Consider the following 22,187-nt stretch of genomic DNA (forward strand, 5'->3'; position numbering starts at 1 on the left):
GGTGCGCCGCTCACTGTCAAAACTTCTCGGTGGAGATTTATCGTGGCAACGTGAGACTGAGGACGCAAGTGGGGCTTGGGGCAGGACGCTGGCCCGGCGGTCGAGACTGACCGCAGAGTGGCAGCCGAAGGAGGGAAAGGCACTCGAAAAGGACGCTCCACTGTGGAGATGGAGCAACAGAATGGGCTCGTGCGAGCGGGCCGCCGGATGGATCGTGTGCAGGTCCACGAACCATGACGATGGGTTCGGGAGGTGTTCATCCAGCAGTGGATATATCGTGACTCACGATGATATCTGTATGAATGCATCTTGATTTGTTCCTTCGGCCTGCTCACCCTCCTGACACAACTGGCCCCAACTGCCTCCACCACCTAACCACAAATGCCTTCCAACTGCCCCCCTAAAGCACACAACTTCCCCCCAACTGCCCCCCCTCCCACCCCACCCCACCCAAACACACCACAACTGCCCCCCAACTGCCCCCCCCTCCCACCCCACCCAAACCACACCACAACCACAACTGCTCCCCAACTGCCCCCAGACTGCCCCCCCTCCCACCCCACCCAAACCACACCACAACCACAACTGCCCCCAAACTGCCCCCAAACTGCCCCCCAACAGCCCCCCAACTGCCCCCCCTCCCACCCCACCCAAACCACACCACAACTGCCCCCCAACTGCCCCCCCTCCCACTCCACCCCACCCAAACCACAACGACAACTGCCTCCGCACGGCACCACCACCAAGGGCCCGGGTCATTTACATCTCAAATTCAGTCCACCCAGGGGGGCTCTCAAAACAACAGCCGCCGGGCGTGCGCTCTCAATCGCTCGTTACCCCCCCCCCACGACCCCCCCTCCGCCCGCCCTCGCCTCCCAACCCCCGGCCCCGGCGCTAACCCCGACCCTCACCCCCATGCGCGTCGATCCAGCGCCACTCTTAGCGGGGCTTTTAGCGGCCGTGTTGGGAGTCGCGCAGGTCCCGCGTGGGTAACCCGCACGCGGCTAAGAGAGATCTCCCAGCCGGGGTCAGACTGAGAGGCAGCAAGTATGTGTGAGTGTGTGTGTGTGTATTATACGTAGAAAAAGTATGGTCAAACAATGTGGGGAGCGGTAGTGTAGCGGTTAGCGCGCTGCGCTATGAACCTGGCGACCCGGGTTCGATTCCCGCTAACGGCCAACACCAGTGACGAATATTTGAACCGGTCCTGGGCCTCCCCTAGGTCGACTCAGCCTGAAATGAGTACCTGGTGCGGTGTGTAAACATCGCCACTGGGGAGACAAAGGCGGTCAAGCGTGGTGCTGGCCACCCACCCCCTCGTGTACCGTTCCGGCCTTCATAGGTGCTCGCTAACAGCACTTGCCCCTACAGTCTAAGGCTATATGGGGGATCTTTGTATTTATATATTCACGGTTAACATCAGTGGCAAGTGATATCTTAACCCCTCCCCCCCGCCCCCCCCCCCCCCCCCCCCCCCCACTTTCATCAAACCATATTGACCAACATGGTGAAGTGTGGTCAAACAATCCCCTTGAACTAACATTACATATAGAGGAGGCCATCATCCAGCAGTAGATTTGCAAATGGATGTAATTTTTGTATGAAAGGGTCACCAGTGGTAATCCTATAGGCAGCCTATCACCGCGCCTAAGAAATGTGTAATTTCCATCATTAGCCTGGGACTGCCAACTGAGACGAGCCGTGCAGAGGGGCACTGCAGACTTCGTCTTTGAGCAATGAGGATGCCAAGCTGAGGGATTCAATTCGGCCACGCGACCGCGGCAGGGATCCAACCGATGTCCTCGTCCTAAGCGTCTCGTTTGGGAGCAGTGTTTACTTTCCTTAAATTCCCTTTCAATTTGCGCTGAATGCCCAGCGGGCGGGCGGGCAGGCGAATGGGCGATGAGTGAGACACTGCCTCTGTTTGCATCTGTGGCCCCCCTCGGAGACAGCAGAATTAAGAACGCAGCTCCTGAGCCTCTGCACAGCACTCCAGGCCCCTCCCAACAACTGGGCTGCCCCTTGCGTCCGGAAGCACGTGTTCCTGCTGCGTTCCTGCTGCGTTCCTGCTGCGTTCCTGCTGCGCGCCGGCGGAGTGTCGCTGCCGTTCCGAGCTGCAGTTTTGCATCCGCGGTGCCAAGACCCAGCCGTTTTGTAGCTTTTTTTTTGCCGTGAGCGGCTCGAGTCAAGCTGTTTTCAGCGGCCAAATCCGATGATGCCGCCATCGCCTCCTTCTCTTCGTGTTGATTCAGGTCAAGATCGAGACGTCATCATGGCCACGTGGCTGTTGATGCCATGACACACCTTGACCTGTCAGGCTTTCTACCCTCTGCCAGATCCAGCAGCTGCTTGGCCAGTGCGTGACGATGAGTACATGGGTGTGAATTAGGTAATAATTATTAGTTTGGCATTAAATCGGTTTGTAGCGGTGCAGCGATTCGTCGGTCAAATTCTATTTTCTCTCGCGCTCCCACGGCGCGTGCGGCGGCGGTTCCTGTGTCCGCATGCAACGGTGCCCAGAGCGCGCTCGTTTCGTTGGCTCGTTTCTGGATAGATGTTTGTGACTGCGATCAGAACTTAGCACAAGCACGAGCAATTCATCAACAACCAAAATTCGGTAACCAACAAAATTTCCATTTAAAAAATTCTACTTTTTTTTTTTGAGGCCACGACCTGACCTGGATAGCGAGCAAAATCATCCAATGGCAGTACTTGGCTGGTGCCAGTCGCCTGCTGGAGAAACTTAATGACACATTTTATTTTTGAATCACCATCATCGATCCACTGCTGGATGAAGGCCTCCTCAAGCCCCCATCGCCATTTCTCACGGCATGTGTGTTCATGAAGGGGGGCGGCGAGGGAGTGGGGGAGTGGGGGGGGGCGGGGTGGGGACAGTTGTTTGACCACAGCACTGCATACTGGACATCTGTGAAAAAGAGCTTCATAGCTCATCGGATTCTTCCAGTCTGAATAAATATTCTGATTCTGTACCACACCGGTCAGTGTGGGTTGAATGGGGGGGGGGAGGGGGCACGATTTGTTTGGCTTCTTGCCGAGTACTTCCCTGGCACGGGGACGGCTACTCGGGGTCTACTCGGGGTCTACGCGGCTACCGCGCCAAAACTAAGACGGTGGCCCCTTCATTTTAATTGATATAAATGACATTTATATAACTTACATAGAGCGCCGTCACTCACGGCGCTCTATGATGGAGCTTACAAAACGGTGAGACAGTATGGAATTGTGTGGATGCCAGGGGCGTGCAACAAGGATTGAAGAATCGGCGACAGAGATAGAGGGGTACTTGGGGATCACGGAAAGGGGGGGGGGAGTGGAGGGGCGAGGGGAGGGAAGAGGAAGAGAATGGGCGATGGAGAAGAGGCGAGGCTTTAATAGAGGACCGGAAGGGTAAGGAGGGGGACTGCTCCATGTACAGAGGCAGTGTTGAGTCTCATGGTGCAGTGTGGAGTCTATGGGGAGTGGTGAGTCTATGGTGCAGTGTGGAGTCTATGGGCATTGCTGAGTCTATGGACAATGCTGAGTCTATGGGCAGTGTTGAGTCTATGGACAGTGCTGAGTCTATGGGCAGTGCTGAGTCTATGGACAGTGCTGAGTATATGGGCAGTGTTGAGTCTATGGACAGTGCTGAGTCTATGGGCAGTGCTAAGTCAATGGGCAGTGTTGAGTCTATGGGCAGTGCTGAGTCTATGGGCAGTGCTGAGTCTATGGGCAGTGCTGACTCAATGGGCAGTGTTGAGTCTATGGGCAGTGCTGAGTCTATGGGCAGTGCTGAATCAATGGGCAGTGTTGAGTCTATGGGCAGTGTTGAGTCTATGGGCAGTGTTGAGTCTATGGGCAGTGTTGAGTCTATGGGCAGTGCTGAGTTAATGGGCAGTGTTGAGTCTATGGGCAGTGTTGAGTCAATGGGCAGTGTTGAGTCTATGGGCAGTGCTGAGTCTATGGGCAGTGCTGAGTCTATGGACAGTGCTGAGTGAATGGGCAGTGTTGAGTCTATGGGCAGTGCTGCTCAATGTACAAGGGAAGTTGATTCCAGTGGAGGGGTGCGAGGAGAGAGAAGAACCGAAAACGAGATTGGGCACCAGGAGGAGGGATGGAGAGAGAAGCGCATCTGCATGCGTGCAATGTGGTGACCGCTTTTCTTCGGTGGTTAGCTAAAAGCCACCGCTGCGAGGGTGACCAGAGTTCACGTGACAACGGTTTACGCTCCATGACGAGACGTAGCGAGCGCTCCTCCTCTCTCCTTCACAACATCGCCGCGGCCGTCCCCAAGGAAGGAGCTTATCAAGAGCATCTCTCGTCCCGTCGAACCGTGAGAACCGCCACATCAGAGTTTTGGGTTTATATTCTTGGTTTTTCAGTAAAGTCACGTAGAAGGGAAATAATAAAATAATATAAATATAAAACAATAAAAAATTTCACGACGTTTCGACTGCAACACAATCATCATCAGGTGTGATATCCACAGCAAGAATATTTGAAAAAAGTGGCGGAAAAACCACCACAAATTTGAAAAAAGTGGCGGAAAAACCGCCACTTTTTCTAATTTTCTTGCTGTGGATTTCACACCTGATGATGATTGCTTGTGTTGCAGTCAAAACGTCGTGAGAATTTTTATTGTTTTATATGTGTATTATTTTATTATTTCCCTTCTACGTGACTTTACCGAAAGAACCAACAATATGAATCCCTGCAGTCACGAAAGCTTTAAATCGAAAGTTTTGGGTTTGTCCGTCGTCTCCATTGTCAACGCGAGAAACAGAGAGCAGCACGGGGATCAAGGATGCAGCCGTGGTGGAGAGAGGAAGGGAAAGACGGAGAAGGAAAAGAAAGGGGGGAAGTGAAAAACACGCGTGTGCGGTCGTTACCTTGCCGTATGACCGTCTCGCCGGCGATGTGGGTCACAGGGAACATCGCGTCGAAGATGTCACTGCGAAGGAGGAGACAGAGAAACGACAGACAGACGCGCACACTCGTTTACGACAGAAAACAACGCACGTGAAATGTCGCCGTTTGAATGTCCCACCGCCACCCCGCCACGCGCCACCCAAATGCTCCGTTGGTCCCAAATGCCTTCCCTGCTGGATGCTTCGTCCTTTGATGACATCATCCCGCAACTCTCAACGGAGGGGGGAAAATAAGTGGAATGGGGAAGAGAGATGTAGACATTGTGCGCTGGCGGAAAGTCAGTGCAGGCGCTGTGGTTCAGTGCAGTGCGGGATTATCCTCGTAGCAAAAGTAGCTACATAATGCTACAGGGCCCCGCACTTTCAAGGGCCCCGCAGCTAAATGCTTTCAAGCTATCAATCCTGGTTCAGTGATTCTGCACTTTCTCTATCACTATAGTACTATACTGCCTTCCACTTTTATCAACGACTGGGTGTTTAAGGTTGGCGATGTGTCGTATTATCTGGATGTATAGCAAATAAAAAAAATACAATGACTTTACTATGCAAGTAAAAAATGTACGTGTGTTAATATTTATGTGTATTTATTTATTTAGGGCTCCTTTATAACAACACATGCTACAGGCCCCGAACTAGCTTAATCCGGCACTGGTTCAGTGTCTCCGGCATGGCCATCAAGAACCCCACTGCGAGAGGCACGGACACCAACCCCCCCACCCACCTTGCCCGCCTGGTCAGAGCTTAAACAGCGGGAAGAGTGACGACTGCCTGCGGTGCCTGGGCGCAAACTGTCACTCACCCCCACCCACTGGTCTCTCCGCAGTGCGTCAAAGACAAAGATCCTCAGTGTAGCCTGAACAGACTGTTGGGGCAAGTGCTGTTAGCGAGTAGCACCTATGAAGGCTGGCATATTACACGAGAGGGTGGGTGACTAACACCACGCCCGGCCGGCCTTTTTCTTCCCAGTGATGATGTGTCCACACCACACCAGGAACTCATTTGAGGCTGAGTCGACCTGGGGGAGGCCCAGGACCGGTTCAGATATTCGTCACCAGTGTTGGCCGTGAGCGGGAATCAAACTCGGGTGACCAGGTTCGTAGCGCAGTGCGCTAACCGCGACACTTCTGCTCCCCAAGCACACGCGTGCAGACAAGACGAAGACAAAGATCCCCCGTGTAGCCTTACATCACTGTTCAGGGAAGTGCTGTTAGCGAGTAGCACCTATGAAGGCCGGAACGACACACGAGGGGGGTGGGTGGCCAGCACCACGCCCGGCCGCCTTCGTCTCCCCATTGCTGATGTTTACACACCGCACCAGGTACTCATTTGAGGCTGAGTCAATTTAGGGGAGGTCCAGGACCGGTTCACATAATCGTCACGGTGTTGGTCATGAGCGGGAATCGAACTCAGGTCTCTGTCGGGCACACACACGCTAACCGCTACGTGCGTATGCGCACACACACACGCGCTTCCATACGCATCTGCACAAACATTGCATTGACAGATGCACACACACATTGACAGGCACATACCCTTGCGGTCTCCTGCACGTGCAGTGAAACCTGGAAACCCAATGAACCTGCACACCGCATGTTGTTATAGGCAGCACCTGCTGTGGGGAGCGGTGGGGCAGCGGTTAGCTCACTGCCCTACGAATCCGGCGACTCGAGTTCGATACCAGCTCACGGCCACCAAACACCAGTGACAATTATCTGAACCAGTCTTGGGCCTCCCCTAGGTCGACTCTGCCTCAAATGGTGTGATGTGTAAACAATGTCACTGAGGAGACAAAAGTGGTCGGGCGTGGTGCTGGTCACCCACCTCCTCGTGTGCCATGCCTGCCTTCATAGGTGCAAACAGCACTTGCCCCAACAGTCTGTTAATGCTATACAGGGGACCTTTGTCTACTGCGATGAATGCCGGCTTGGCACGGCAGTTCGAGGTAGGCATTGATGCCTCGTGTCTCTTTGTCTGCCCAGTGCTGATGTTCACACTCGGCACCAGTGGCTCACTCAAGGTTGATCTAAGGTTGATCTAAACGAGGTCCAAACAAGCTTCGGATATCACCAGCCACTACGTTGTGCGTGGTCGTCAACTGAACCCCACGTTTTTTGGGATTGCAGCGGCGTGTGCAAACAACCTGCGATTTCGCTTCCCATCTTCTGCGTGTGCACGCAAGTACGCATGCGCGTGTGTGCGTGCGTGCGTCTGTGCGCGTGCGTGCGTACGCGTGTGTGCACATGCTTTGAGTGTCAGGGTCAGATTTCAATCTCGACGCACGCCACGACTGGGAATCAAACCTGTGGTCCTGAAACTTCAGCGCAGCGCGATAAACCGCCGCTACTCCGGTCCGACCCGGGTACAAAGTCAAGCGCGGGCAAACACACAAAAGTGCTGAAAGCGAGCACCGATAAAGGCCGGCACGGTACACGAGGGGGTGGGTGGCCAGCACCACGCCCGGCCACCTTTGTCGCCCAGTGGCAATGTTTACACACTGCACCAGGTACTCTTTTGAGGCCGAGTCGACCTAGGGGAGGCCCAGGACCGGTTCAGATCATCGTCACTGGTGTTGGCCGTGCGTGAGCAAGAATCGAACTCGGGCCTCTGCCGGGTTCGTAAAGTGGCGTGCTAACCGCTACACGAGCACTCACCGCAACACGCACACACGCACAGACAGACACAGGCACAGACGGACACATGCACAGACAGACACACGCAGACGCGTCGGCAGCGCAAGTGGTAGCGGCAGCCTCCGAGTGTCCTGTCGCTCACTCGCAACAAACCCCCGGGCGGCTTTGAGGCAGGCATCCGGCCAAACAGCTCGTCGCGGCACTAATGAAACATTCCGAGGGGTTGGAGCGGGCGAAGAAGAGAGAGCAAAGTCGTAGGGGGGGGGGGGGGGGGGGGGGTTAAATAAATATAAAATAAAATGCGTGCGATGTCCGGGCAAGGTGATCTGCTGAGCCGGCAGGCGCGACTGCGCAACGGACGTGGACACACGGGGAGACACACGCACGGGCACACGAACACACACGGGGAGACACACAGGCACACGAACACACGTGGAAAGACACACACGGAAACGTGGACAAACGGGGAGACACACACACGGACACACACAGACGGACGAGTCCCATTGAGTCATCAAAAACAAAAACGGCCATCAAAAACCGCGGGTAAATGCTAAAATTCACGAGCCAACCCCTAACCTAAATTTAACGTGTTCCTCAAACGAAAAAAAATTGAATCCCGAATATAAATATTGCACATAGCAGCTGGGGCATTAAAAGTGAAAATCGCCGCGATTCCTCAGCCGATTTATTGAGTCCGCTCGAGGGCCCACGTCTGCCGTGAGGCCTCGGAGAGAGAGCTCACGCATCGAGCCTTTATAGACAGGACGGCATGGCACACAACGGGGGTGGGTGGCCAGCACCACGGCCGGACCGCATTTGTCTCCCCATTGGCGATGTTTACATACTGCACCACGTACTCTTTTGAGGCCGAGTCGACCTAAGGGAGGCCCAGGACCAGTTCAGATAATCTTTACCCATGTTGGCCGTCAGCGGGAGTCGAACTTGGGTCGCCAGGTTCGTAGCACAGCGTGCTATCCGCTGCACTCCCGCTCCCCACACACGCACACACACGCGCATGCGTGTGTGTGTGTATGCGGGGTGGTGGTGCCAGGTCTGGCCACGGGCACACTGGATAATAAACCAATTTTTTTTACCATTGTTATTTTACCAGGTAAGGCTCACTGAGCTATGTAGCGCTTTTTCAGAAGCGACCTGGCCACAAATGATAGCTCAACGCAGTGACTTATCACGTGGAAATGTACAGCAGTAGCCAAATACTCCTAACACATGTTTCAAAATGTGGAAGGAAAAACCGGAGGACCCGGAGAAAAATCAACGCGACCACGGGGAGAAAGACACACAAACTCCAATTATACAGCGGGCATCAAAGGTCAGGGGTCGAACCCACGACCTCCTGTTTACCAGGCGAAGGAGTTAACATCTGCGCCACCGTCAGCAGGAATCGCACAAATGAGGCCAGCCCACAAAAAACACGGAGGTGACGCTCGCATCAGAAGTCACGAGGAGGAGGAGCGGCCGTGACACCAGCGTAGCCGTCACTTGACCTTCGCCGCCACTGCCACTGCTCGGCAATCGGCAGCAGAGGGGAAAAAGAACCGACCCAGATCACCCCGGTGCTCGATTAAAAGGTCTCCATCTCCCCCCCCTACCCACCCGCCACCCCCACTCCCACAACCACCCTCCTCATCCTCCTCGAATTAAAATGCCACTCGCAGGGAAGCTCCGTTTTAGAGGGTCTCCTCAGTGAGGCGGCTAAACACCCAGGGGGGGGGGGGGTTGGATTTCACCCTCTCCCTGGTTTTGTAAGTGAGAATGGGCCCCCCCTTTTCCCCCCTAAAAATCCACGCAGGTTAATGACCGGCCGGCATTGGGCGGAGCATTTAAATCACCTAGATTGAAAACTCATTCTTTCTCAACAACTTTTTGCGTTTCGATTGTTGTCCTACCACCCCTCACCGCACTGTATGGTGCGAAAGAAGTCTAACATACATACGTACATTAACCGATCGCTGACACAGTCGTGGGGGGGAGGGGGCGGCGGAGGGAGGCTGGCATCCAGACCTCTCAAACCGTCAGCTGTGCCCACGAGCAGCGGGCGGTGGGGGGGTGGGGTGGAGGGGGGGGTGGTGGGGGGACTTCTGCGGGAGAGCGGCAAGGCAAGGCACCTGACAGTCCTTTGAGGGAGGGAAGGAGGGGGGGCGGGAGAAAAAAAACGAAGGAGTGGAGCGGAACACGAAACAAAACAGTCGGGGGCGGTGAGAGAGAGAAAGCGAGGGAGAGCGAGCGAGCGAGCGAGCGCTCGTCACCGCAGGGAGTCTGCAATGAGAAAGAGAAACAAACGGAGTGACCGGCGACAAAAAAAATGCCCAGAATGCGACGCGGGACGACGGGCGCAGGAATGGGCACCGAGCAACTGGACGGGGGCGATGCCCCCGCCGAGCGACATCACGGCCAAGCGTCGGGGGGGGGGTGGGAGGGGGGGGGATTGACGCTCGCTCAGCCCAAACAACGTTTGCTCCACTCGAAAGTGCTACTTTGGTTCCGGTGGCCACGATCGTCACCGTAACCCTGACTTCGTCCTTGCCATCAACCCTCGCTTGTCAGTTGCCTTCGAATCCCAGCCCTTACGGGTCCCCTCCGGAGGAGTGTGCAGATTTACACGACTGGGCTGAGGGCCACCCAATGGAGTTGATCTCGTTTGAACGGGAGGACACTTTGAGCGATGACTTGCAGCCCTACCCCCCTTTGCCACTCGTCCTATCCCCCCTAACATCAACACTACTCATAACCCTCCCAATACATTCCCACTTACATCAATTGTAGCCCGAACCTGAACGCAATGTACAACGCGAAGCTTAATCCAATATACAACCACGAGGCTGTAACCCTTACCAATGCATAACCCTACTCTTACGCGGAATATTAACCCTATAAACCTAACCCTAGCCCGAACAATAATCCTAACCTCATGTCTAATACTCAACCTAACCCCGAACCCTAATAATAACCATAAGCCTATATCCAACCCGATCACTTTCTGTAATCCCAACGATAACCGGTGTAACCCTAACACAACCCTCTGACGGCTTCCACTTGCCATACCTGCGTGAAGGTATTCCACGCACAAAGACAAAGATCCCCCACATAACCTTAATGGACTTAAAGGGCAAGTGCTGTCAGCGAGTAGCACCTATGAAGGCCGACACGGCACAAGAGGAGGTGAATGGCCAGCACCACGCCCAACCGCATTTGTCTCCCCAGTGGAAATGTTTACATACCACACCAGGTACTCATTTGAGGACTGAGCCGACTTAGGGGAGGCCCAGGACCGCTTCAGATAATCTTCACTGGTGTTGGGCAGGAGTGGGAATCGAACTCGAGTACTCAGGTTCGTAGCGCAGTGCGCCAACCGCTATACCACCGCTCCCCCACAGCACGCGCACACCCACGCATGCACGCACACACACGCACACACACGCACACACGCACACACACGCACACCCACGCACACCCACTGCACGCACACGCGTGCGAGTGCCTGTGGAGTGGTGGTGCCAGGACTGGCTGCGGGCACCGGTCCCGGACACGCTGCCCTCGCAGGAGAGCGAGTGATGTGGTGCCAGCGGGAACGCGCCGATGGTGCCCGACTAAAGGAGGGGAGGGCCACCTCCCACGGCTCCAATCAACAGCCGCATACTCTCGTAGAGACGTGTTCACTCACGTCTCTCTCGTAGAGACGTGTTCACTCACGTCTCCCTCCTAAAGACGTGTTCACTCACGTCGCCCGCGTCTCTCTCGTAGAGACGTGTTCACTCACGCTTTGCGTTAAGCACGCAAAGCGAGGAATTACTGTCACCGAATCACATTTGCACTGTGAAATCAGCGTGCAGCCATCCCATGGCGGGACAAATAACCGAGATGAGGGTACGCCGCCACTGCGCTGCTGTATCGTTCCGCGCACCGTATCACTTTACCGCTCAGCCGCGCATTTCGAGAAAGTAGTTCGTCGTCGTCGACCGCTCAGAAACCGCGTCATAACGGTGCGCGCGTTCCGCCTTACAACGGGACGCGTTCCGCTTTATAATGGTGCACGCATTCCGAGTTGCAATGGGGCTCGTTCCGCGTGATCACGGTGTGTGCGCTCCGAGTTGCTACGATTAGCACGGTTGGGCTACGCACGGTGCGAAAGAAGTGCAACGTACGTGCATCGTCCTCAATGTGCCCAGTTGCGTTACATTTCAGAAGCTAAGCAGGCTTCGGCCCGGTTGGTGCTTCCATGGGCGAGCATGAGGGCGGCTTGCCTAGTGGGGGTTTTCTCCGGGTTCTCCGGCGTCCTGCCACGTGAAGCCAAACACCCGTTAAGAATGGAGTTGGCAAACATCGCGATGCAGGCCCCCCCCCCCCCAAAAAGAAAATATTGAGACTCCGAGAGAGAGTGGACGTCCTGGGAAAATAACTGGCGGCAGCTGCTGCTCATGATGATGATGATGACGAATGCTGCTGTAGGCGCTACTCTTTCAGCAACTGTTATTTCACGATGATGATTTTGAAAAAGCTACAGCCCCTCTTACTGCTGCTACCGTAACTGCTGAAGATGATGATGTTGATGATCCTGCTGCTACAGCTCCCCTTACTGCTGCTACCGTAACTGTTTAAGATGATGATGATCCTGCTGCTACAGCTCCCCTTACTGCTGCTACCGTAACTGCTGATGATGATGATGATCCTGCTGCTACAGCTCCCCTTACTGCTGCTACCGTAACTGCTGAAGATAATGATGATGATCCTGCTGCTACAGCTCCCCTTACTGCTGCTACCACAACTGCTGCTGCTGATGATGATCCTGCCGCTACAGCTCCCCTTACTGCTGCTACTGCAACTGCTTCTGCTGATGATGATGATGCCAATGACAACACGACAACGATGATTGATGATGATGACGACAATGACGACTGAGCCAAGCCGACCCTGGCTGGGATTTGAACTCACGACCTCACCAATTAGGACTTCCACCGCGCCGAACCGACCCACTTGCGTCTCAATTATTTTTCGCTTCACCGAGTTTGACAAATAAAAAAAACACATTTCCCAAACAGACCACCCGGCTCACTGCGGTGCTGCTCACAGCAGCCCCTTGGGCTCCGCGTCGTTAACCGTAAACCGGGTAAGAGAGGGCCTAATGAAGGCACCCGGTGGAGAAAGACACGGGGCGGTAATCAAAGGCAGCGACTTTTCCCCCGCGACCACAGAGCCAAGTCTACCTGCACCCCCCTCCCTCCCTCGCATCCCTTCCCCTGCATTCCCATTCCATCCCCTCCCATTCCTCTCCATCGCCTGGCTCTCTCTCTCTCGCCCGCGGCCCCGAAGTGTGGAATTTGCAAAAGTCCAAAAGCCAAAACGACTCGACAGCGAGAGAAAGAGGGAGAGAGATGGAGAGGTACGGTGGGGGGATGATGGGATGACGGAGAGAAACACACACACAGATTTGGAGGTGCATATACGGAGTGTGTGCGCGTGTGTGGGGCCTCCCCTAGGTCGATTCAGCATCAAATGAGTACCTGGTGCAGTGGGTAAACATCGCCACTGGGGAGACAAAGGTGGTCGGCCGTGGTGCTGGCCACCCACCCTTTGTGCGTACCGTTCCGGCCTTCGTAGGTGCTTGGAAACAACACTTGCCCCTACAGTCTATTAAGGCTATACGGGGTATCTTTGTCTTTGTGTGCGTGAAAGATTCACGCGCCGAGTAAGTGCTGACCAAGAGCTCTCGGCTCACCATTCTGTGAGACTAAACTGGTGCGCGTGTGTGCGTGCGTGCGTGTGTGCGCGCGTGTGTGCGCGCGTGTGTGTGCGCGCGTGTGTGTGCGTGCGTGTGTGTGTGCGTGCGCGTGTGCGTGCGCGTGCGTGCGTGCGTACGAGTGGAGCGGCGGCGCAACGTTTAGCGCACGACGACAAACCCGGCAACCTGAGTTCAATTCAGGGCCAAGGCCGATTACAGCGGCGAGTGATATTTGAATTAATCCTGGGCCTCCCCAAGGACAACTCAACCTGGTCTTAAAATGAGTACCTGGTGCGGTGCGTAAACACAGGCACTGGGGAGACAAAGGCGGCCGGGTGTTATGCTAGTCACGTGACCCGCTCGTGCGCGGTGTCTCCCGCACTTGCCCCAACAGTCTATAGGCCGCCCGCTGTACCTGCCGCCTAAAGCGGTGTTCTTCTTTGCAAGGCCCACGGGGCCACTGGCGGCCCCCTGGATGCATTTAGTGCGGCGCCTGACATACGGCCCCCTGACAAAACAAAACAAATTGTGAAACCACCCCCCCTCCCATCATCATCAGCACCATCATCGTGCTGCTGTCAAACCCCAATGGTTTCAAATGTGTAGCGGACCCTCACACTAATGATGTCTTATCGGCGAAAGTGGGCCCCGCCTCTGAAAATTTGTTAAGAACACTTGTGTACTGTGTCACGGGAAGAGGCATGTTTCATTCGTGACAATGATGCTGATGGTAGTGACGACGGCGAGGATGACGAGGTTAAAGGTCAGCCCATGATGGTTTAGGATACACAGGTCGTATGTATACATTTGCCGATTATATTAACTATGATGATGATGGTGATTGTGCTGCTGCTACTAATGATGATTATGATCCAGCTGCTGATGATGATGCTGCTGTCGTTGCCTTTGATGGATTATGATGCTGATATTGCTGCTGATGTTCCTTGCACCGCTGCTGCTGACGCCGACAACTATGATGATGTTATTAATGTCCCTACACTCATGAGACCAGATTCGTCGATGCATTCCTTCGTGCTGTCAAACCCCAATGGCTTCAAATGGCGCGGCGGCCCCTCGCACTGATGATGTCTTATCGGCGAAAGTGCCCACCCCCCACACACCCCCCCCCCCCTCTGAAAATTAGCGAAGGACACTTGGGCGTAAATCCACGCCGACAAAGTTGTTGTGTTCGGGACTGCGCGACACGGTGGGAGGCTCGCGCGGGGGCAAGAGGGGACATCTGTGAAAGAGAGCTTCGTAGATCATCGGATTCCTCTGGACTAAACGAAGAATCTGATTCTCAGATGACGCCAACTCGTGCGCAACAAGGGGACAGAAGATTACATCGCGAGACGCTGGGAGATGGCAAGAGCTTGGGTGTGGGCGGGGGAGGATGGAGCATGGCTGATGATGACGATCATGATGATGATATTCTTAGGTTTTTTCGGTAAAGTCGCGTAGGTAAAAAAGTTAAATTAATTAAAGTAAAATTAAAATAAAATAAAAATCACGACGTTTCGGAGGCAACACAAGCTTCCGTCTTCAGGTGGAACCGTCACAGCACGATTGCTGTATCATGATGATGATGATGATAATTATGAGGGCTATAGTGCAGACGCAGGACACGACGACGGACATCGACGGACAACGACGGACGGCCTCGCGGTCAGTCGGGAAACCTCAAGGACAAACGGGAGCGGCGGCGCCGCGGCGAGGGTGGAGGTCGGGGAGAGGAAGGGGAGGGGTGGAGGGAGGCGCGTGAGAAATATATGGAAAGAAAACGAGAGCGTAAAATAATAATAAAATATATATATCCAAAACGCGAATGAAATGAAACGTGAGCGGGGCTTGCGAAGGGGCTGTGCAGAGAGAATGCACCTGTCAAACAATGCACAAAGGAGATAAGAGCCGGGATTTGCGAAGAGAATGCAGGATGAGCGCTGGGCTCCGGGTGAGTCGCGCTCTTGGGCAGCACGTGTCACGGGACGCCCGAGCTCCCGAGGGTGAATAACACCGAGAAAAAAGATGACGGCGACGATGATGATGATAATGAAATAAGAGCTCCCTGCCACGTTCGCTCGGAATGTAACGACGCGGCAAGGGAAAGTTTACGCAGCACACGGCGACAGTCAAAGGGAGGGATCGCGCCACGGTGGTGAGATGTTAACTAATTCGAGATTTGAAGCTTTCGTGACTGCAAGGATTCATATTCTTAGGTTTTTTCGGTAAAGTCACGTAGATAAAAAATAAAAAATAAAATTTATAAAAGTTAAATAAAAATAACATAAAAATCACGACGTTTCGGAGGCAACACAAGCTTCCGTCTTCAGGTGGAACCGTGTTCTACCTGAAGACGTGACTTTACCGATAAAACCTAAGAAGATGTTAACTACCTCGCCGTATATACTGCAGGTGACGGGGTCGATCCTGACCCCGTGGACACGTGGGTTTTTCTCTGGGTCCTCCGGTGTTTCCCTCCCATATTTAGAATCAACATCACGCATTTAGAGTATTTGGCTGCTATAATTTTCCACGTGATAGTAAGCCACTTCATTGAACAATAATTTGTGATCGCCAGGTCACTTCTGAAAAAGAGCTACATAGCTAAGTGGGTCTTATCTGGTCAAATAAAAAAATTGTTTCGTTTGTAGGTAAAGTTGGACCGCCACGGAGACGGAGCGACGGAATCGGAGCTAGGCTTGGATCGTCGACGACACGAGACCATGAGAGATGCTGGAGGCTTGAGGATCGCCTTCGTCCAGCAGTGCACAGAGATCACGGCTGATGATGATGGTGATGGCGAGGATGATGAAAGAATAATAGCTGTAACCAGAATGAGCGTAGGTGGTGAGGGCTGGGCCACGTTGAGCAGAATGGAGGAGGGAAGGCAGGCAGGCAGGCAGGTCACCGACACCGGCGTTGAAGCCAGATGCTAGCCGTGATGAGATTGCACGGGCGGTCCTAGAGGTCAGTTATTGACTTTTTTTTGCAACAGCTGCCAACGGAGGAAGCGGCGGATGAGTTAAGGTCAAGAGGTCATCATGGCATTGGCTGTAATGAACTCTTGCCCTCGAGTCGGTTAGTAGGCATGAGAAGTCTCAATGAGTCTCACGAGTTGGGTTTTGTTGTTGTTGTTGTTCAGGTGGGTCCTGCGTCTGGATGTTTGGCTAATTCCACAAGTTGAGTGATTCACTTACCTTTCCTTTCCTATACTTTACACTCCTGTCGTGTTTACCTATTTGTTTGCTGTTGGAACTTTCTGACCCCGTGTCCCTACTGTGGAAAAAGAGCTTCATAGCTCATCGGATTCCTCCTGCAGCATAAAGATTCTGAAGCGTGTGTAGTGTGCCGCGAGGAAATCCCATGTGTAAGAGGGACTAATAAGAGTGACAACGTCAGGTCAGATACCCACTTGCTCTACTGCCATCTACTGGCCACTGCACCATTCTGCCGTTGTGGAAGTTTCGGTATTATGTCGTTTATTGTGAAATTTCGATCACAGTTCCTATGATCACTGTTACATTGCTTTTATGGCTTTATTTGGTGATTATTTTGGTGATTTCGAAAAGTTTTTTGGTTTGGACATGTTTGTTTGTTGTAGTACGGAGTTAGACTGATGGCTTTAATCTAAGTGGTCTTGTGGTGGTTGTTGTTGTTGTTTGACTTGCATCCCACTGGGATTTTTGCACACAGCGTTGGTGTACGGCGCTTTTTCTGGAAGATTTATCTGTTTTTTCCTTGATTATTCTGTTTACGCACAGTCACTTTAAGATGTTTTCTTGTTCATGTTTTAGTTTTTTGTTTGTTGCGGTTGCACCCGATTCAAGAGCCAAATGGCTCACAGGGCTAAACCAAATAAATGAAACTGAAAACTGAAACACGGAGATCTCCACGTGCACGTGACACCAACGTGGTGGCCACAGCAGCAGGCAGCACAATTATTTGTCCCGCCATCCGGCTGCGCGAGTGCGTAGTACATCGTGCCTCGCCGAACTTTATCGTAACCGAATTATTTACGGGTGGGGGGGTGAAATTGTTTTCGCTTAACATGTTTTTCGCTTCGTGCGGCACTTTTCGTGGGAGCGTGTCTACGACTAGCGCATTAAACGAGGACCTGCTGCTGTACATTGCTTCGCCAATCCGCTGCTGCATTTGGGTCTTCCCAGACGTCACCTTATGTATTCATGACCACAGCGGTCTGCGTGTGCCGGTGAAGGTGGAAGGGCGCGTGGACATAGAAGCACGGTTCTCCTGGGGCACGTTCCCTCTCCCTTGGCTTGCGGGATTGCGATGGCTTTGGAAGGTATGTACATATGTGTGTGTGTGTTGAACTTCTTTCGCAACACCATACGTAGCCAACCATGCTAATCGAAGATGTGGGAGAAGGATAACAAACAAAACACAAAAAGCAGTTCTAAAGAAATGAGTTTGTCAATCGAGATGATTTAAAACTGCACAGCTACAGTGGCTTCCTAATATCGTAAGGAAGAGCGTTCCGGAATGCACTCTCCGTCTGCTGGATGGAGGCCTCCATCTGACCTGACTCTGTCACCCTTCGAGTGATGGAGGCCTCCATCCAGCAGTGGATTGATCCTCGCTAACGATGACGACGATGATGATGGCGGCATAGGGCTGCCAATGGCCATGAGCGCCGCTGAATGCGAGGAGACACTCGGCCTCGATGTGCCGCGACGGTTTGACAGCGCTCACTCCCGTTGCCCAACTCTCTCTCTCTCTCCGTCCGTCTTTCCATCTCTCGACCGGTGTGTACTTTGTCTGCCTGCCTGTCCATCAGTGAAGCCAACGAGGCAGCTTGTAGCCGACACTCGCACATCCGTCCGCAGACAAACGCCCGGAATTCTGTGACCCTTGTCACCCGGGTGGGTGGAAACATAAAAAAAACCAAACCAACGCACTCGGCTCGTCATCGCAGTCAACAAAGCGTAGTTCCCCTATGCATTTCCTCCTCCCCCCCCCCCCCCCCCGACGACGGAGTGTGCTGTCACCTAGAGGCTATCGACAGCAGCGCGGCTAAGTGGAGTGCGGCGGCCCGTGCTACATTTGTCACGGTTCGCACGTAATGTGGGGCTCTGACAGACCGGTTCTGTCGGCCGTGGGGTTTTTTGTGTTCCCCCCGAAGACCTCAGAGACTGCCCGTCGGTGTCTCTCTCGTTGTCTGCGCTCCAGAACAGCAGCGGGGCCCAGAACACTGCGGACCCGCCGACGGCTGTCGACGCACTTTTCACAGACAACAGCGCACCGATATAACCATCTTGATTTGAAGCTTTCGTGACTGCAGGAATCCATACTCTTTGGTTCTGTCACGTGGGTATAAAATAAAATAAATCACGACGTTTCGGGCGCAACACAAGCGTCTGTCATCAGGTGGGATATTTTATGACTTTACCGAAAGAACCAAAGAGTATAGTAAATATAACCACGTGGTGGATGGGTTTTGCGAGTTCAAATGTAACTGCAAAAGTTCCCGATGACCACTTTGCCATGGCCTTGCAGTACCTCCAATGATCCACAGGCCATAGGTTGAGGACCACTCGTCGAGAGATCCCATCTCCAACAGCGGTTTGTCCATCATTGACAAGATTCCCCATTAGACACTGGTCTGTCTGTCTGTCATTGACTAGAGACCCCCCACCAAAGACTGGTTTCTGTCAAATCGATCATTGCCTAGGGACACCAAGTGAGACTGCTCTGTCAGTCTGTTGCCTATCGTCTCCGTCTCAGTAATGGGAAGAATACAAATGACATACAATTTAAGTATCTAATTGCATTAGATTTAGAATCGGTCATTGGTACCTAAACACCTCAAAGTAATCGATAAAACCTTGGATTGCGAGCATAATTCGTTCCGGAAACGTGTTTGTAATCCAAAGCACTCGTATATCAAAGCACTCATATATCAGTTGTGATCACGTGACGCTCGGCAGACAAAGCGTAAACACGTACTACTCGTATTGCAAGACCTCGCTCGTTTATCAAATGAATATTTATTTAACATTTTTGCTCGTCTTGCAAAACACTCGCAGACCAAGTTACTCGTAATCCAAGGTTTTACTGTAATCGGTCGTTCGCATGCGCCCATCTCTTATTGTCAGAGCCATCAGAGACAACTGCGTTTGTCTGCTGTCAAGGGTGACCGTCGCAAAGAGGCGTGGTATCTCAATCAAGTCAACTCAACTCTATTTTCATTTTGCTTAAAACACGTGGTACCTTTTTGGCATATATCTTCCACCCAAAGTGCCATCGACACATGAATACACCCGTAAACGTAGGCAATTGTACACAGTGAGAGATAAAAACAATCGTACTACTTGCATCTCTTCATAATATAAACAAAAAAGCGAGTTGTGGCCGTGATTTACTTGCTGTACGAAAGTGCAATGAGAGATGTGCGCTTGAGATGCGACTTGTATGTGTCTACGTTGAACTTCTTTCGCATCGTACGCATCCGACCGTGCTAATCGGAGGAGTGGGCGGTGGACAACGTAGCGACGGGAGCGATGAAATCGCATCCACTGGGTGCGCCCCCACTGAGCTACATCCACGACCCCACCTTTGTGGTCCCTCTCCCTCGCAGGGACCCCAAAGTGATTTTACTTCCTTACGTCAGCACGACCACCGACAGCGCGGGCATTTCGGCCGATTACAGAGATGCCGATTATCCGGCCGGCTCAACCATCACAGGTTGATGGGCCGGGGCGGTGCCAAGACAAAGGCGCCCCCCCCCCCCCCTCGGGCCCTTTGGCTGTGGCAACCAAAACGGCGACCGAGGTGGCGTTGGCGGCGGAGGCGTCAGAGGGTTTTACGAAACCGAGACAACATCCAAGGGGCGGTTGAGCCGGGATCAGCCGTCGCAAGTCTCCCCCCACACCCCCGGGGGGTTGCGAGGGGTGGGGGGGGGGGGGAGATTTCAGGTGCCTTATCTCCTGCGCCGCGCGCAACCCGCAAATCCCCGAGCAATTCCACAAAGGAATTCTCCGTTTCATCTGAGCGGTATTGGTTTGCGCGCGTGTCTGCTCCGTCGTCGGTGGGTTTCAGCGCGAGGGTTTTAGGGGATCGCGGCGCCACGCAGTTCTCATTGCGGGGGCTCGCTTCTGCCCGACCAACGGAATGCGCGTTACCGTCGTTATCGTCGTTATCGTCGTTATCGTCGCTATCGTCGCTATCGCCGCCGTCACATGGGCCGTCGCCTGGTCTACAGGAGGTCGCGGGTTCGATCCCGACCCTGATGCCTGCTGTATATTTGGAGTTTGCGTTTTCTTTCTCTCTCCTCGTGCTCGAGTGGATTTTTCTCCAGGTCCTCCCGGTGATGACGACGACAATGATGAGCTCCCCTGCCACATTCGCTCAGAATGTAACGACGTGGCAAAGGAAAGTTTACGCAGCGCACGGTGACAGCCAAAGAAAGGGATCGTGCAAGATGTTAACTACCTCGCCTGATATACTGCAGGTTGCGAGGTCGATCCTGACCCCGTGGTCGCGTGTATTTTTCTCCGGGTCCTCCGGTGTTTCCCGCCTACATTTAGAGTCAACATCACGCGTTTAGAGTTATTTCTCTGCTAGAAATTTCCACGCGATAAGCCACTTCGTTGAGCTATCATTTGTGGGCAGGTTGCTTCTTAAAAAGAGCTACATAGCTCGGTGGGCTTTACCTAGTAAAATACAAATAGTTTAGTCTACTTTGTTTAACATTTTTAATGTGTTGATGGTTTAAACGTCTCCATCCCCCATAGAGGGACTGTGTGTTGTTGTCTTGGTGTGGTCTGGGACTTTTTGTTGTTGTTGGTTTGTTTCTGCCTTGCCCCAAACTTACATTTACTGTTTGATAATCGGAAGGAATTGATGTACATGTGCTATTTGTACTTGTATACTTCATTTATATTTAATTATTTTTAGAGACTTGCTTACATTTTCTCTATATCTTGCTCTTATAATAATATCGTCTTTTGTATAATTTTTGTTGATGTGGCTCGCTTGACCCGCCGCTACTAGACATCTGTGAAAGAAAGCTTCGTAGATCATCGGATTCCTCCGGACTAGACAAAGAATCTGATTCTGAGATGATGTCAACTCATGTGCAGGAAGGGGACAGATCATTACATCGCGAGATGGTGAGAAATGGAAAGGGCTTGGGTCTGGGCGGCGGAGGACAAAGCATGGCTAATGATGACGATCATGATGATGATAATTATAAGGGCTATATTGCAGCCGTGTATGACTGAATTCGCCAGCAGTGTCGGCTCACGTTACATGCATGGAATCACGCGCGTCAGAATCGACTGCCTAGAATTCGTAAAACCGACGATTGATTCTTGGGTTACACTTTCAACCCTAAATTGCGACGACTCGTCAAAAAATTGATGACAAGGCGGGAAGCGAGAGGTGATGGGGGGGAGGCGATGTATCATTCTTTCCTTCTCTTTTTAAACTCGATTTGATTTAGATATTTTTTTTACTTTCGCGCGAACAACCCTGCCGCCTCCCTCCATTATCGGTTGCTTTTGAAATGAAATAAAAGCGTTGCGCACGGCCGATGAAAAAAGATCCGCGCCCTCTTTGAAGCCCGTGCCGTTTCCTTGAGCCCGTGCCAAAATGTGACGGGGGGGCTGCGCGCCTACACTAAAAATTCCAGACGGAGCTTGAGGTGGCGCCCACCGGCGCGACCCCACGCGCTCTGCTGCCCATCGCCCTCCATCGCCACCGCTCCATCGCCACCGCTCCATCGACACCGCCGCCACCACCGCTGCTCCGCTCCGCCGTTAAAACCGCACGCCGCCTCTCGAACAATGAGAGGATGCTGGCGCCGGCCCACGACGCATCGCCATGTGCATCAGCAGAAGCAGCAGCAGCAATGGTCTATCCACTGCTGGATGC

The 22,187-nt window shown here is 53.1% G+C and overlaps 1 protein-coding gene across 2 annotated transcripts in view; it reads right to left on the minus strand.

The window, feature by feature from the left end:
* The window catches only part of LOC133347837 (cAMP-dependent protein kinase type I-beta regulatory subunit-like), an 89,665-nt gene that overhangs the window by 50,657 nt on the left and 16,821 nt on the right, over positions 1–22,187 (minus strand). For both annotated transcript variants that reach the window (XM_061560496.1, XM_061560495.1), the window contains one exon: positions 4,887–4,948. In XM_061560496.1, coding sequence (XP_061416480.1) covers positions 4,887–4,948 — 62 coding nt within the window. The remainder of the gene's footprint in view (positions 1–4,886; positions 4,949–22,187) is intronic.

Source organism: Lethenteron reissneri, chromosome 26 (assembly GCF_015708825.2).
Source record: "Lethenteron reissneri isolate LAM-NWPU_2019-01 chromosome 26, ASM1570882v1, whole genome shotgun sequence".
NCBI classification, from domain to species: domain Eukaryota; kingdom Metazoa; phylum Chordata; class Hyperoartia; order Petromyzontiformes; family Petromyzontidae; genus Lethenteron; species Lethenteron reissneri.